The 18,216-nt window shown below is 41.9% G+C and overlaps 2 protein-coding genes across 2 annotated transcripts in view; both read left to right on the top strand.

The window, feature by feature from the left end:
- The first annotated feature begins 6,982 nt into the window (after nucleotides 1-6,982).
- LOC139711000 (uncharacterized) lies at nucleotides 6,983-12,448 on the top strand. The gene has a single exon (XM_071622916.1). It carries the CDS (start codon nucleotides 6,983-6,985, stop codon nucleotides 12,446-12,448), a length of 5,466 nt encoding a protein of 1,821 aa, XP_071479017.1.
- A 3,861-nt stretch (nucleotides 12,449-16,309) lies between these two features.
- The window catches only part of LOC139710999 (multiple epidermal growth factor-like domains protein 8), a 72,005-nt gene continuing 70,098 nt past the window's right edge, over nucleotides 16,310-18,216 (top strand). Inside the window, exon 1 of the mRNA XM_071622915.1 lies at nucleotides 16,310-17,177. Coding sequence (XP_071479016.1) covers nucleotides 16,619-17,177 — 559 coding nt within the window. The 5' untranslated portion in view covers nucleotides 16,310-16,618. The remainder of the gene's footprint in view (nucleotides 17,178-18,216) is intronic.

Here is an 18,216-nt window from a genome sequence, read left to right as displayed (position 1 = left end):
ATGAACACTGTACAGTTGAGCCTCTATTATCCGGCCTCCCTTTATCCGGATCTCTCTATTATACGGACGCAATCTCGCCGTGAATTTTTTTAAATAATTAAAGCCATACGGGAGGAAAGGGGGATTCCCAACTCCTTGAGAACTCCTACACAAACACACATGAATTACATATTACTTCCAACATGATTGACATACATATTACATCAAATTTCCTTCCAAATTGCTTACCTTCAGACATTTTAACATCCCCAAACATCCCCAAATGTAACAATGAAAAGGTTGCAGTATACACATTACTACATGTGGTACTACAATGGGCTACATCAGTACATGTGTATGTATATGTACATGTATAAAGCATTGAGTCTCCCGTATCCGGCCAAATCTCTTATCCGGATGAGCCCCGGTCCTGACTTGTCCGGATACGAGAGGTTCAACTGTATTTACTTTCATTTGGTGATACCTGTACAGTAAAGCAGGGGTGAAAGTCTTTGTTTGTTTTTTAATCAATTTCCAAAATGTAAAGCTAGACAGATGAAAGTGGTAAATCATTTCCCAAACGGAAAGCCAGATCCTGTTGGAATTAAAGTGCAGCTTGGCACTGTGTTCCAAGTTAGCTTTTATAGAGGAAGCCATGAGACAAACAAAATGACAGCAGTTGCATAAAAAAAAAAAAAAAAAAAAAACAGTGGACAATGAAGTTACAGAATTTGCCCTTTCAGATGTTTTTACCCTAAACCCACTAAGTGGAAAAGGAAATGGTGTCATGACCATATTGGTTTGTATGCAGGAATATCACAAAATCATGCTTTAGGTAGATTGATTTAACAATTGCAACCTCATCCTACATAAAAGTCCAGTTGACTACATAGGCTATTACATACAGTGTGCTCCGGTTACATTGAAGTCCTTGGGACTGCCGATTTTTTTTTCTTCGTCATAACGGAATTTCATTATAACTGGACAGCATAGTGTTATGAAGATTTAGAGATTATAATTTTGGGACCTGAATTTTGATTTTGTGGTTACAACTTATTCACTGTACAATATTACAATAATTTGGCGTGATGGGCGTCACTCGTGTATCTTGCATGTTTTCATGTTAGAAGAAGATACAAAGATTAAAATTGTGCACAGTTGAATTGGAAACTTTGATAAGTACACATATAAACAACGTCACCTCCCTCGCCTATTCAGTACTGGGTATATACATGTAGGTATGACTGTGACCACCACTTCGTGAATACACATCAAACATTAAAATTCATCAACTTTAAAAGTATTTCATTGTCTGATTTTGATGGAACTTCCGTCATTCGGGTTTGATGAAAGTTTCATTACATTTGTTCTATCCATCTAGTATTTGTCTTTTCATCAAAGCCAACATAAGTTCATGATGTGGACCTACCCTTTACTGCACTGTACATGCATGACCTTGCGCACAGCAGGGTGTTAACCAGTACCCCACCTGTTCCAGGATATTATCAAGAAGAAAACAAAAACAAAAACAAACAAACAAACAAAAAACCCTCTGACCCAATTTGGCCTGTGGCCAAATATCCAGCAGATTCAAAGGGACTGCTTAGTTCTGGTTGAGGGGAAGATTTAGCTTTTAACGTTTTGAAAGATATTTCGAAATCACTCCATGAGATGTCAAAGAGCATGCAATTCCAAGGGGAATCAAAAGTTTATTTGATGAAAATCGATTTTGAAATGGCTGAGCTATCCACAAATAAGGTGAAACAAAGAGATCCTAATAAAAGATGTGGCCTGTCGCCTTTTATTATTATCACTTTTTTTGGATATCTCAGCCATTTGAAAACCAATTTCATCGAATAAACGTCGAATCCTTCTTAAAATTACATGCTCTTTCATATTTCATAAGAGGTTTCTCATTATCTTATCTAGGAATGTTATAAACCTGAGTCCTCACCTCAAACCAATTGAATCGCCCAACAGTGAATCTTCAGGTGCCCCTGTCAATTTCATGCATGGATTTATATAGCACTCTGCTTGTGGCAGAGGTGATTTGGCAAACCTGAGCAAACAAAACAAACAAACAAACAAACAAACAAACAAATCAGCACAGATAATGATCATTTGACAATACCACGTTCTTACAATGACATCCATGTATTGTAGAGATGTTCATTGTTAAGAGATGTGTTATTGAACCCATGTTCCATGCTGCCACTCAAAGGCGACACGTACATGTATGTGCCAAACTGGATCTTCCTCACGGATAGGAAAACCATGTCACATTGCACAACGTCTAGACACCTCGAAGTGGATATCTCTCATACAGTGCACTCCTGTTATAACGAACACGGTTACCCTATAACGAAATTCCTGTTGCAGCGAAATGAAAATTCAGGCCGCAACATTATCGGCTCTATGTATTTTTTATTGTTTATTTGTTTGGTTATAACGAAATTTTGATATACCGAAAGAAAACTGCTGGTATCGAGGACTTCGTTTGAACGGGAGTCCACTGTACAAAGGCGGCAACCTGCACGGTAGCGACGCGAGTCTCGCTGGTCGCGGCTACACCGTTAAAGGGGAAATCTAGTCCAAATATAAGTTAGTCTGATATAAAAAAGAGTAAAATCTTAAAGAGTTCAACGGTAAAAATTTGACTGAAATCGGAGGAAAATAAGGAAGTTATGACATTTAGAAGTTTTGCTAATTTCTGCAAAATATTTCTTGTACAGTGGATATGAATATGCAAATGAGTGAGCTAACATGTCATACCCTCACAATTTTCCATTGATCGTGTAAAAATCTATGTTTCTGTCATTGAAGTCTGAAACTTGATGTTATTCCTGGTTGAATGACTTCAGAATAGTGATCAGTTAGATATACCAGGATTTAAGCCTCGGGCATAATTGCGTTTGAATGAAAAACCTGGACATTTCAAAATTTTATGTACAAACTATATGGCAAGTTGTGAGGGGATCGTCATGCTCACTTTGCCATTTGCATATTCATATTGACCGTTCAAGAACTGTTTCCTGAAAAAAAATTGCGAAACTTCAAAATGTCATAACTTCCTTATTTTTCCTCCGATTTCAGTCGAATTTTTACCATTGAACTCGTAAAAGTTTACTCTTTCTTATCAGAGTAACTTATATTTGGACTGATATAGCCTATATAGTGTCCGGGGAGTTGCGAGAGAAGCATGTTCGATATTTTACACGCATTTTTTAAAGATTTTTTTTTTCAGTCTCCAGCTGCATGGTATCGGAGACGTCTCCGCGACGTCTCCTCAGTCGCGGCCAAGTCGCGGGGACCAATTTTGTCCTCTCCGCTACTCCAGGGCGAATTAAGTTGTCATCTTGTTTGGAGACGCCTCGGTAGTCGCCCTGCATGGAGTCGCCTTCTTGATGAGAGCGCGAACCATTTCTTGGTCTTTAAAGAGTCGCACGAGTCGCCACAGTCGTAGCGAAATCTCCTCCAGTGAGAAAAAATGGGGCCTCAAATGAAGATTACCAGGGGCGGATCCAGGAATTCTGTAAAGGGGGGGGGGGCGTGACTAATATTTCTGGTGCCACTTCCGGGTTTCATTTCATTTCTTTCTTTTTATTTTCTTTGTTTTTAACGAAAATTAAAGGGGGGGGGGCGTGCGCCGGTTGCGCCCCCCTCTGGATCCGCCACTGATTACGCATCTTTATGATGGCAATTACTTTTTGCCATCCCGACTATGAGCTCTACATGATAGTTTTATAAAAGACACGGAGATGCGTTGATAGAAATCGCGCAAACATTGGTGAGGTGAAAAATACGACTTGCTGAACTGAGCACAATTATCCGGGAAGAAATCTGACATATTGATAATACTTTAGTTTTGAAATTATCAATTTGTTATGAAAACAATCTACACTATACAGCGATAGAAAAGTGTGGCATATTTTCGAAATATCAATTTCGTATGAAAACAAAATACACTATATTTCTTTAGGGTTTTTTTCTTTTCTTTTTTTTTAGTTTTCTGATTAATGACCCAATCGTGAATTGTCATTTAGCATGCATCCCCATTGCACTTTATGTCCGTGTCCTTGGTGTCCACAGTAACAACCACTACTGAGGTTTAAAAATACAGTGCAATAAGCGATAATGTTTATTTCTTGCTCTTTATGTTGGACCCATGGCCGGCGGAACCGCGGGGGCCGTGGGGGCTCGGGCCCCCACACTTTTTGTGCACCATACAAAGGAATACATAAGGTGTCATCACTTTGGGCCCCCACACTTTTTTTTTAACCCGGAAGTACGTAAGTGGCACTAAATAGAAATAGGCCTAGATAGAGATCTTGAAGTGCGAGAGCGGTATATGTTTTTCCGCTGAGGACCTTGTTTTTTGTTTTTTGTTTTTGTTTTTTGTTTCATTTTTTTTTTTTTGGCTTGTCAGCTAAAGAACCCCGGAAATATAATGGAAGGGGAGATGATCTGAGGATTTTTTTTTTTTTTTTTTTTTTTTTTTTTTTTTTGTGCTCGTTAGCTCATGAAACCCAGAAGTGGGCCCCCACACTTTTGAAAACGCTCCGCCGGCCCTGGGAACTATAACAGTCAAATGTCTTCATTTTCTTTTCCCGAATTAACGCAGGTCCCACAAAAACTTTGGTTTTACGCTGAACAAAGTTGGAGCACCATCAAAGTTTGAATTTTTATATTTCTGTTTGTATGTTTTTGGTGCATCTCCATAAGTTAATTTGAAGTACAAAATTTAAGTATGCATTTTTAAAGCAATTACAGGTATAATTGGTTACCAATTTTTTTAATGTATTCAGTCACAAACGCACTGAAATGTGCACCTACGAACATCCAATCCCATCCAGGAGCAACGACGCCTGATGAAGATCCATTGTTGAACGGACCGGAAGCTTGCCCATGCAACATAGCAACAAACGCTACCCGTTGGGATACAGTATAGCCACGGCCAGTGGCCACGCCTATATCTATAACATTGTTTAACGCCGGGATTCTCCGTGTATAAAATATAATGTATAACAGTGAGCTATAACAACGTCAATGAATCTCACATGGAACAAATGATTGACCAATCACAAATCTTGATATGAATGCACTTATATATTGAATATGGTTTCATACATTTACTAAATCTCTTTCCACAAGTTATTCGAGGATATTATCATTAACCGTTATTATAGCCAGCAATGACGGTATGATCCTGCCAAATTTTTATCTTAATTTTCGTTTACTGAATCCACATTGTATAAGGGGAGGGGGGGGGGTGGGGACTAATTCCCCTCTAAAAAAAGGACAATAGATTCATATAGGGGTTAAGTTGACGAGTTGATACAAAGTAAATTCTCAGTGAAAAAAAAACAACTGATATATAGCTACCCGAATTTCATGGTATACTTTTTATACGGTCTATCTTACCAAGATCGATGAACCGAGTTTTGAAATATTCAGAGGCCGCGGATATGGGGGTGGTGGGGGAGGGGGGGGGGAGGGAATTTTATTGAGTTTTAATTTCTCTCGCTCCGGCTTGTGTGCAAGATGTATTCCTTCTCTCAACTTTGCTTTTGTGGTATATGTAGCGGCAGAAGTGTGATTTTTCCTCTGTATTTGATTTATAATGCCTACACTCATTCAGAATAATGAGATGTCAGTAGAGGAGATCTGATATGTATATAGTACAAATATATTCATAGAGAGACGTGGGTCATAAGGGTTATGACAGAGGTCAAAAGAGGACTAACCGTGTCAAGATGACGAATCACTAAGGGGAATCTGCCCGACCCAGTGCACTTAGCACCACTGTCGGCACTGTTTCAAGTAGTTTCGTTTCTAGAAATCTGGTTTTTGATATAATTTGTATAGAGAAAAGGGAGAATTGGTTTTAAACAGGCGAAACCTCTGACACTTCTTCACTGTGCAACTATCGGTGATAGAAGGCAGTCAGAACCAACGAAGCAGTGGAGGCTGCAAAATACAGTATGGGACTGTATGGCAACAATTGACTGGGGTTCTCAAACAGTTGGTAAGTTGAGATAGAAGCTTAATACTTGTTATTTCAGCCACACATCAATGATTGTCCCGATTCAATTGTGATATAAGAAGAAATGTTTGTTGTCATCATCATTTGGTATAACTAAAGGTGTGTACAATTGTACAGTTGTAGTATTAAAGCTTTACAGCAATTTGTATGTCAAAATCTCAGTTATTTGAAGGAGATTCACACACACACACATAATTTCATGCATTGTTATGACTGTATTATGCAATGATTATAAACACTTTGTTCGTGTTACCTAGACAGATAGTTTATATAATGATTTGTAGAAAGTTATGAAGTGAACCCCTCAGAATGATGAAGTTATAAGACTTTGTCCGATTACATTGTAAATATCATTCAGTTCAAGTACAATTGTATTATGTTCATTGATTACTGTACTATAATCAATTATTGTTTATTAGTAATATTAGTCAAGTATACGCAAGGTGAGCTATAACGACGCTTATGCACAATTTGCAGTAGGGATTTACAGTATAATTAAAGTGTATTATGCATGTATTCCTTTGTTACAGTAAACCACTTCACCCACGAGACACTTTCAAGACACTTTCAGGACACTTCTTTACGACACTATACTTCATCACATCACTTCATCCCACGTTCGAATCTTAAGTTCACGCCGTGATACACATTGGTGTATTTATGTTCAGTTGTGATTCTTCAAGGAATGTTTTGATGAATCGATCATTAAATCAGGACGGGCCTGGATTATTGATTCAAGCAAACGAGTTGGACAGTGTTTCATTATTTTCTTGACGACTGGTCGTGTGCCGGTGATGCAACAGTGCGTTTACAAGAACGAACCCCACCCAATGTAGTGAAGCTACATTTGAGTTTACAACTATTTTGGATTTCAGTTTACAAGTGCTTTGAACTAAAGTTTTCAACTGGCTTTGAACGCTTACAACTAAGATGGAACAATCTAACCCTGTTGATACAACAATGGAGCAAGTGACCGCGCTGAAACGGTCTTGTATCGGTCACCTAGGAAACCTCACAAGGAGGTATAAAGAGTTGGAGCAGCTCTTTGTGAATTATGAAAATCAGGATGCCGTGCAACACAAATATGATCAGCTGAAAGGAATGTTTCTTCTTTATGAGAACAAGTACCATCAATACATTGCTCTGCTTAGTGGAGATGAATTACAGGATGCTATGCAGCAGTTTGAGTCGTACAGGCTTAATAAAGAGGAGTTCCAGAAGCGGCTGTCTGGCTGGATGGAGGAAGCGACGAAACAGCAGAATGGTGGAGACGACGACGATGGGCGCCGATCTGTGAGGTCGAACCAATCAGCTCGTTCCATCCGCACTGCGAGTTCGACAACAAGCAGTATGAAGCTCCGCGAGGCCAGGGCAAAGCAGAGGCTCATGCAGAAGAAGCTTGAACAGCTAAGGGAAAGGCAGAAACTGGATAGAGAAAGGCTCGAACTGGAAGCGCGCATGGCTGAAATGGACATTGTTAATGAGAAGGAAAATGCCGACCTGGAAGCTGAATTCTGGGCACAAGAAATTGCAGACGAAGGCAAGCCAGCTAACATCGCTGCAGAGAGAGACGTAGAATTTGGTAACGTAGAAGTACAATTACCTAACAATCAAGTAGTACATGAAAATGTTCGTGTCGAGAGTGAGATGTACAAGAAGACTCTCGATAGCAAGAAACCAGGTGAAACTGTTTCTACAACACAATTGTGTAATATGTTGATGTTGAGTATGAATATGCCGAAACCAGATATGATAACATTCGATGGCGATCCAATCAAATATTGGAATTTCATGAACAGCTTTGACGTCAATGTAGCAAGTAAGATTTCCGATGATCGCATGAAATTGATGTATCTTGTGCAATTTTGTGAAGGTAAAGCTAAGGAGAGCATTGAGTGTTGTGTGTTGATGGACCCTCACATGGGTTACATGAAAGCCAGGGAGATACTGGCAGAGCAATACGGGCAACCACACGTGATCACGAATGCATTGATGAGAGAAGTGCTGGATAGGCACCAAATTCGGCCAAACGATGGAGCCAAGCTCGTGGAGCTTGCTCGTCAAATGCGCAAGTGTGAAATAACCTTGACACAAATGGGTCACGCGGCAAACTTGAACAGCAGTGAAACTCTGTTGAAGATACAGCAAATTCTCCCAGTTCACATGCAAGTGGACTGGGCAAAGCGTGCTCAGACAATGCTACGATCACGTGTGGAACCCAATTTCTCTCACATGACGGAGTTCATAGAACAGCATTCACAAGTAGCAAGCAATGTCTATGGCCAGAACATAGGTAAGTCCACGAGAGACGTTAGTCAAGCAAAGAAGGGTGGAAGGTCTTCTAGTGGTAAGAGACTGACTTCCTTCTCCACTCAAGGCTGCGAAGAGAACCAGCCAACGAAAGAAAACACAGAGCGGCCTAGACGTAAATGCCCATTGTGTTTACAGGACCATGATCTGTTCAAGTGCAAGGACTTCCTGGCCAAGACGCCGAAGGAAAGGCTGCGAGAGGTGAGGAGGAAACGATTGTGTGACAACTGCCTGAAGCCGTCTCACATTGCGAGTGAATGCAGGTCTTCACAAAGGTGTAAAAATGATGGCTGCGGCATGAAACATCACACCCTCCTTCACTTTCAACGGGACAGTAGCAGTGTCAGTAACCAAACTGGGGCCGGCGCCAGCAACAATAACCCTCAACCTCAGGGTACGAATCTTTCAACAATAAAACAAGGCAAAGTGTGTCTTCGGGTGCTCCCAGTCAAGGTACGCGGAAATGGGAAAGAAGTGACCACCTGTGCGCTTCTTGACCAGGGAAGTGATGTCACCCTGTGCGATGAGAGGCTGGTCAAGGAGCTAGGACTCAAAGGGTCGGCAAAGGAGCTTGAGCTAACAACAATCAACCAACAGAATCACAAAGTAATGAGTGTCGAAGTCGACATGACTGTTACTGGAATTGGGAAAACTGAAATCATCCAACTTGACTCAGTTTGGACGGTCAAAAAATTACCAATATCGGAGAGTAGCATGCCGCATGCCGAGGATGTTGAGAGATGGCCACATCTCAAGGGGCTAGAACTCCCAAATATGGAAAATAATGAGGTCATGCTGCTAATTGGTGGTGACGTCCCAGAAGCGTTCTGGGTCATGGAAGAACGGCGCGGAGGAAGAAAAGATCCATACGCCATAAGGTCACCACTGGGTTGGACCTTGATCGGACCTACCAACAATACGAAGAGGAAAACTGACTTCAAGGTGAATTTCGTCCACAACAAAGATGAGCAACTTCAGCAGCAGGTGGAACGATTTTGGTACATGGACTTTGGGGGATCCACACTTGGTGCCAAGGTGGGAGAGTCCCTCGAAGACAAACGAGCGAGATCTAAAATGGACCAATCCATCACCAAGGTCGATGGCCACTATCAGCTGGGTCTTCCGTGGAGGCATGAAAATCCATGCTTACCAGACAACCTCACACAAGCAGAGGCACGGCTGCAATATCTCAAAAGGAGATTAAAGAGGGATCCCCAGCTCCACCAGAGGTACACAGCTACCATGGAGGGATACTTGGATAAGGGTTATGCCAAAGAAGTGGAAAAGACGGCCCAAGGAGAGCCACAGGATGGAGACTCGCGGAACGATAGAACCAATAAGACTTGGTACTTGCCTCACCATCCGGTACTTCATCCAAGAAAGCCAGACAAAACACGGGTGGTATTCGACTGCGCAGCGCAGTACAAGGGCATATCACTCAACAGTCAACTCTTGCAGGGACCAGATTACACCAATAGCCTAGTTGGTGTGCTGACAAGGTTCCGGCAAGAGAAGATAGCCTTAGTCGCCGACATAGAAGCCATGTTTCACCAGGTAAGAGTGACGCCAGAAGACTGTGAAGCGCTTCGATTTTTGTGGTGGCCTGGTGGAGACTACACTAAGGAGCCGAAACACTACAAGATGCTTGTCCACCTGTTTGGTGCCACCTCATCCCCCAGTTGCGCGGGTTACGCCCTACGCAAGACAGCAGAAGACAACCAAACAGACGAAAATGAGGCTGCTGTCAAGGCCGTACAAGAAAATTTCTATGTCGATGACTGTTTGACATCAGTTGGCACTAAGGAAGAAGCAGTGAAACTATGCGCCGACCTGCGAGAGTTGCTCTCGAAGGGAGGATTTCGACTCACCAAATGGGTGAGTAATGATCATGATGTTCTCCAGACTATCCCTGTATCTGAAAGATCAACCTCAATTCTAGATCTGCATCTCGATGACATGCCTGTTGAACGCACATTAGGAGTACTGTGGAATGTTGGAACTGATCAATTTGGCTTCAGAGTGTCTGTTAAGGACAAGCCAGCAACCAGGCGTGGAATCCTCTCGATCACAAGCTCTCTGTATGATCCACTCGGATTTGCAGCACCATTCATCTTGGTAGCCAAGATCCTGCTGCAAGACATGTGTGCAAAAGGTCTAGGATGGGATGAAGAAGTAGGAGATTCTGAATGCATGCGATGGCAGCAGTGGCTGGAAGAGTTGCCCCAGCTGGAGCGCATCACCATAGACAGATGTCTAAAACCAACGTCGGAGGTCAGTCAGTACGAACTTCATGCATTTTGTGATGCATCTATGCGTGGATATGCTGCAGCGGTATATCTCCGCACTACGTCTACTGATGGAAGCATCAAGTGCACCTTCGTCATGGGAAAGACCAGACTGTGTCCATTGAAGACGATGACAATACCGCGACTAGAATTGTCGGCGGCAGTACTGGCATGTTCATTGATGGAAGTGGTCAAAGCAGAACTCAAGCTACCGATTTCCACCACTACTTACTGGACAGACTCTACTTCAGTTTTGAAGTACATACGCAATGAGAGTAGAAGATTCCACACATTCGTTGCGAATCGTATCACAAAGATCCAAAGTGTATCTGACCCATCTGAATGGCGTCACGTGGACACCAAGTCAAATCCGGCTGACGATGGATCAAGAGGACTTCAAGCCAGAGAGATGACAAGTGACTGTAGATGGATATGCGGCCCAGAATTCCTACAGAAACCCCAAGAATGCTGGCCACAACCTCCAACTGACTTGGGTGAAAACGATGACCTGGCAGCAAGCGGAGAAGTTCTCAATGACCCAGAAGTCAAAAAGGGTCTAGTAAACCTGACAACTGCTGATCCTGTACAGAAGCTCACAGAACGGTACTCCACATGGAACGGCCTGAAGAGAGGCGTAGCATGGATACTGCGGTACAAGGAATATCTGAGAATGCGGGTGTCAGGAAACCCACTGGCAAGACAGATGAGACACGACCTCACAGCGAAGGAGCTGGAAGTTGCAGAGCTTGAAATTGTCAAGCACGTTCAAATGCATGCTTTCCCTGAGGAGATGAGAGTCAGGAGCAAAGCAGATTCTGTCAAACTCCAGCAGTCAAGTCGTCTTGCAAAACTGAATCCCATTGTGCATGATGGGGTGTTGAGAGTGGGAGGGAGACTTGCAAAGGCTCCACTCTCAGATGATGTGAAGCATCCACTGATATTACCACACGATCATCATGTGACAAACTTGTTAGTCTCACATTTCCATGAGGAAGTAGGCCACTCAGGGGCGGGAATGACTTGGACAGCCTTGAGAGAGAAATTCTGGATACTTCGCGGAGGAGCAACGGTACGTAAGGTGATCGGGAACTGCTTCAAATGCAAAAGGCGAAACTCCCCAAGAGGAGAACAGTTTATGGCCGATCTACCACGAGAAAGAGTGACCCCGAACGCCCCACCTTTCACCAATACGGGAGTGGATTTCTTTGGGCCGTTTCAGGTCAAGAGAGGAAGAAGCCAGGTGAAGCGATACGGATGTATATTTACCTGCTTGGCGTCGAGAGCAGTACATCTCGAAGTAGCGCACTCATTGGACACGGACTCATTTATAAATGCTCTGAGGAGGTTTATCAATAGGCGAGGACGTCCAAAGAAAATCCACAGTGACAATGGTACCAACTTCAAGAGCGGGTATCGTGAGCTCAAAGAAAGTCTCACACAACTAAACTCCCAGAAGGTCGGAAGGTTTCTGACACAAAAGGGCATAGAATGGGAATTCAACCCCCCAGGAGCCAGCCATATGGGGGGAGTCTGGGAGAGGGTCATACGGGCTGTGAGAAGAATCCTGTCAGGCCTTCTTAAAGAACAGTTGGTAACAGATGAGGCACTCACCACGTTGATGACGGAGGTTGAAGCCATCTTGAACGCCCGGCCACTCACCCAATTGAGTATGGACTCGAACGACGATGAGCCACTTACACCAAACCACCTGCTTCTGTTGCGCCAGAACCCCTCCCTTCCACAGGAGCTTTCTCGAAGGAGGACAGTTACCATCGGAGGAGATGGCGTCAGGTCCAGCACTTGGCAGATCAATTCTGGAAGCGATGGGTAAAGGAATACTTGCCGCTCCTACAAGTTCGCCAAAGATGGGCAAAACCCAAAAGGAACTTCGCCATTGGTGACTTAGTGCTGTTGGCAGATGACAGCAGCTCTCGTGGACACTGGCCTATGGGCAAAGTTGTGTCCACCTACCCCGACAAAAACGGTCTAGTCAGGCAAGTGGAGGTTAGAGTCGGTGCAAAACACTACCGACGTCCTATTTCGAAGCTCTGCCTGCTTGAAGCAAATGAGTAATAAGAATAATATGTGATTCTGCAATTGTCACAGCAGAGACTGCCGTGATACGTAGCTTTCAGTGAAGGCTTTTGATTGTTACATTTGTTGTTTGATTTTCAGTGCATAACATGGTACATTCATTAGGCAATATGTTTGTGCCTATTTGATTCAAGTTGATTGTAATTTTAAACGTTGCCGCTAGAATTAGTATTCATGAGAATGAGCAACTGGAAGAAGTTAGCTCATTGGGGCCGGTTATGTAGCGGCAGAAGTGTGATTTTTCCTCTGTATTTGATTTATAATGCCTACACTCATTCAGAATAATGAGATGTCAGTAGAGGAGATCTGATATGTATATAGTACAAATATATTCATAGAGAGACGTGGGTCATAAGGGTTATGACAGAGGTCAAAAGAGGACTAACCGTGTCAAGATGACGAATCACTAAGGGGAATCTGCCCGACCCAGTGCACTTAGCACCACTGTCGGCACTGTTTCAAGTAGTTTCGTTTCTAGAAATCTGGTTTTTGATATAATTTGTATAGAGAAAAGGGAGAATTGGTTTTAAACAGGCGAAACCTCTGACACTTCTTCACTGTGCAACTATCGGTGATAGAAGGCAGTCAGAACCAACGAAGCAGTGGAGGCTGCAAAATACAGTATGGGACTGTATGGCAACAATTGACTGGGGTTCTCAAACAGTTGGTAAGTTGAGATAGAAGCTTAATACTTGTTATTTCAGCCACACATCAATGATTGTCCCGATTCAATTGTGATATAAGAAGAAATGTTTGTTGTCATCATCATTTGGTATAACTAAAGGTGTGTACAATTGTACAGTTGTAGTATTAAAGCTTTACAGCAATTTGTATGTCAAAATCTCAGTTATTTGAAGGAGATTCACACACACACACATAATTTCATGCATTGTTATGACTGTATTATGCAATGATTATAAACACTTTGTTCGTGTTACCTAGACAGATAGTTTATATAATGATTTGTAGAAAGTTATGAAGTGAACCCCTCAGAATGATGAAGTTATAAGACTTTGTCCGATTACATTGTAAATATCATTCAGTTCAAGTACAATTGTATTATGTTCATTGATTACTGTACTATAATCAATTATTGTTTATTAGTAATATTAGTCAAGTATACGCAAGGTGAGCTATAACGACGCTTATGCACAATTTGCAGTAGGGATTTACAGTATAATTAAAGTGTATTATGCATGTATTCCTTTGTTACAGTAAACCACTTCACCCACGAGACACTTTCAAGACACTTTCAGGACACTTCTTTACGACACTATACTTCATCACATCACTTCATCCCACGTTCGAATCTTAAGTTCACGCCGTGATACACATTGGTGTATTTATGTTCAGTTGTGATTCTTCAAGGAATGTTTTGATGAATCGATCATTAAATCAGGACGGGCCTGGATTATTGATTCAAGCAAACGAGTTGGACAGTGTTTCATTATTTTCTTGACGACTGGTCGTGTGCCGGTGATGCAACAGTGCGTTTACAAGAACGAACCCCACCCAATGTAGTGAAGCTACAGTATATATTGGAAATAATGCAAATATATGACCAGAGACATAACCAACAGTACAGAAGCAAATAATTTTCACACAACAATAGATATATATAATGTACTCTTAAATGAATACCACGAGCATTGGAACAATCATCCCCCAGCCTTCCCACTGATTCCCACAGCAGTTACAAGCTATCCCCTTTAAAGTGGCCCCTATACCCCACCCTCCTCCCCATGTAGCGCTTCGCGCTCGTTATTTTCGCTCCAGTTTTCTTTTCTTTATTACAGTGTATAGTATTTGCCCATGTAGTTCCGTGGCCCATGCCCGTGAAATTGTGATTTGAATAGAAAAACGCCATCATTGTGTCCAGACCCACACAGCACCCTTTCTAGCTCGGCCCAGAGTTGCCAGAGTCGCAGCAAAAATGTGAAGACCTTTTCTTCTTCTTCTTCTTCTTCTTCTTCTTCTTCTTCTTCTTTTTCTTTTCTTCTTTTTCTTTTTCGTCGTGCACTATGATATAATATAAATTGTTGAATATAAATGAGAGACAGCGAGTAGGCCTTCAAGGACAAGTCCACCTTCATATATACATGTGGATTGAGTGAATGCAGCAATGCTATTGGAACACATCAGTGAAAGTTTGGGGAAAATCGGACAATCCGTTCAAAAGTTACGCTCACTGCTGGATGAGAAGACTACTAGAGTGTATGACGTCACATGCGTACAACAATATAAGGAAAGTATAAAGAGAATTTCACAAAATTTTACTTTTTGAAAAAAGTGCACATTTCCTTGACTCGTCATTGACGTATGTTAAGGGTAATATTATTCCCCTTGCCTTCTAAAAGAGGGAAGTCAAGTGTTCTTTTATTATGCGAGAAAAGTGAAAATATCTTGAATTGTCCTTTTATTTTCTTTATCGTTGTCATGTGACATCACATGCAGCTGTAGTAGTCTTCTCATCCAGCAGTGACTAAGCAGAAATTTCAAAAATTCGTAACTTTTAAACGAATTGTCCGATTTTCCTCAAACTCTCACTGATGTGTTCTATACTAATATTGCTGCATTCACTCAATCCACATGTCTATGAAGGTGAACTTGTCCTTTAACATTGAGAGATTGGGCTTGGTCAACTGTTAGACCTATTTGATAATGATGATGATAATAATAATAATGATAGTACGATATGATATCAGTATAAAAACAATGACAATGATTATGCTAATACACTGTACATAATGATAAAATAACATTTTTTTTTGTAGATATAGGCCTACATATAGGACCATATAGCGTATTTCTAATCAAACTGACCAATGCGCTTTACACAGTGAATTCGTCCCAACGACAATATTTAAAGATATGAAAACTTTTCAAGATTCTTTTTGAGGGCGTTGCATTTAACGGAGTACCTCTGACGAGGTATTTCATGATGTTGGTATAAACTGTCGCTCCCGTGATCCATCCCACATAGGTCAAAGAAATCAACTTACAAGATTTAAAAAAAAAAAAAGAACTTTACTAAAGTTATTTAGACGGAATTATATGGAAGGGATTTCACTCATATAATTATCTACTTTGCATATTCGTGTACTGTATAACCGGTACCTGTGAGATACATCAAGAAGCAAGTAGAAACATTAAATTTGTCAGAGTGAAGAGCAAATTATCGATGGTCTACTAGTATGTGATATTATAGTGTGGAATACATGCCAGTCGTGCATAATGTGGTACAGTGTACGAGTAAGTACTAGTACTCTAATTGAGTCATTGAGAGTCAATGGGACAAGTTCGGATCACGGAGCGGGTTCGGAGCTGATGATACGGCGTCTAGAGAGGTAACACTGTACCCCATTGCCGTGCGCGCCGGTGGTGCTCCGTCCTTCCGTGATGGGTTTCGCATTGTGCCATGGCCATCCCTTGATCTTTATACAGGATCGTATGGGATCCGGGAACGTAACGTACATGTACGTACCGTACGTACGTAGGCAACGTTTACTTAGTACAGTACTCAGTATTGTATTGTATAGATGGGCATACTGTGTGAATGTGATATGTACGTACTGTATGCTGTAGCTGCGTAGACGAATGGAGCGTCGTGACCCCGATCAACGAAGAGACGCATTTAAACGGAGGTATTGTCAGGAATACTCACACCGTTCACTTAATTAATAACATAGGATTCGCGCAAACAATCGAGGTACATGGAACCGAACAGGACACTGGTTAGAGGTCGGACGACTCTTCATATTGCGAAGTAATCCGTGTGTCGAAAGTGAAGATCACTTGCGGAAGGGATTATGCAGGGTGCCTGTGCAGTGCAGTGAGTGGTATGGTGCAGCTAAACGGGTCGTGACTGGGGCAGTCAGCTGTTTGCGACAAACAACTCCAAGACAACATGGCGTCAGTAAATGGAGTCGACCCTGTCGCTGAACAATCTCCGTCGTATTGCTATGCCAAGCAGAGCTGGAAAAACGCGGATCTGATGTCGACTCTAGCAGAAAATGTCAGATGCATGCAAAGGAGGAGAGAAGGCGGGCACAGTGTCGGTGTATCACCCCAAGTCCCCAGGCACAGGCCCGGGGGAAGGAGGGATGGACAGATATCGACAGAAACGTGGACGAGTGGAAGATTACGAACAGACGATCTGGAAGATGATCATGTCGATACTTGGCGAAAAAACACTTGCACAACTGAATCACATAGATCAAGGAGAGTTCCATCTCATTTAGGATTTGTAGGACGTGTTGATGTAAATTTATTGCTAGATAATTGGAGAGTGCTGTTGTGCGCAGTGGTTCTGTGCATATTTCTGACAAAGATCCCCATGTGTACAGCAAATTGCTATGGACTTGGAACCACGGGCCGTGCCATATTCACCGCACTGGAAGGTTCAATATCAGATCATCCCAACCAGTCCTATCCTGAACATCAAAAGTGCGAGTGGTTGATAAGAGGTGAGATTTAATGAAAGTTTAGAAAGACGTCCTTATGGTTATGCCTTCACCAATTTCTTTTTTTTCCTTCTTTATTTAGACATCTGTAGAAAAAGCAAACGCCACGATGTGCGGTGCAGTATTGATACAGTACATGCGAGGTTTCTTTATGTATTTACATGTAGATTGGCGAGGCCTGCGCATACGAGTTGCTCGGCGAGTACGCAGTGCGTAACCATCTAAAAGATATCAAGTGTACAAATGTACACTGCATTTGCATTGTTGCACAATGAGACAACAAGTGCCCTACATGTATTTCTTTTTATAAAATAGCGACACATCAAGTTTTCATGAATAACAAATAGAAACGGCAGTCTAACATTGGATCAAATACACAATGCATGATAGAGAAACTTTCGCTCTCTCATACTTGACTGAGGCTGGGAAGATGGACCAGGAACGTTTTCGTATTAGCCACAGTTTCTTGACCCTTACTTCTCCCTGGTTTTCATTTCTGTGTTGTTGCCTTTTTTATTTTGCTAATAAGTGGTCTCGGTCACGCAGCTGGTCTTGGTGCAACTCAACACAATACACTGTATATCACAAGAGCTGAAGAGCCACTTGGTATTGCGCAATGTCTGTACTCCCTGCGCAGAAAGAGTTGGAATGTCACATGATGCTTTTCAACAATTACTGTACCATGCCATGCTTGAAATAATATGGCTATTTTACTGACCATTTTATACAACTCGAGTCTTTACCCGTGTTAAAATTTACTGTATAAAATAATGTTGCCAATCCAGGGGTTTAGGGGCCACACACAGTTTTGACCTCTTAATAAAGTGACTCTAAGTGACATTTTTGGTCAGGATTGTATTTTCACATGTTTCAGCCTCTCGACAACAGCAATGTCATTTTGATGCAACTTGAGCCATAAAGTAAAATAAACTCAAAGTTGCGTGTGATATTTGCATACGAAATCAAACAGTCTTTCTGCAACAGACTTGTGTACGATTATGGGGACTTATGTGTGATTTTTTTATGAGTTTCTCGCAAAAGA

This window comes from Diadema antillarum, unplaced genomic scaffold (genome assembly GCF_040938485.1).
Source record: "Diadema antillarum isolate AM-2024a unplaced genomic scaffold, OU_Dant_1.0 seq00001598_RagTag, whole genome shotgun sequence".
NCBI lineage: Eukaryota > Metazoa > Echinodermata > Echinoidea > Diadematoida > Diadematidae > Diadema > Diadema antillarum.
This window is presented reverse-complemented; position numbering and strand designations above follow the sequence as displayed.

Excerpts from the sequence above, each read along its gene's own strand:
- LOC139711000 (XM_071622916.1), top strand. The coding sequence starts at position 6,983 with ATGGAGCAAGTGACCGCGCTGAAACGGTCTTGTATCGGTCACCTAGGA.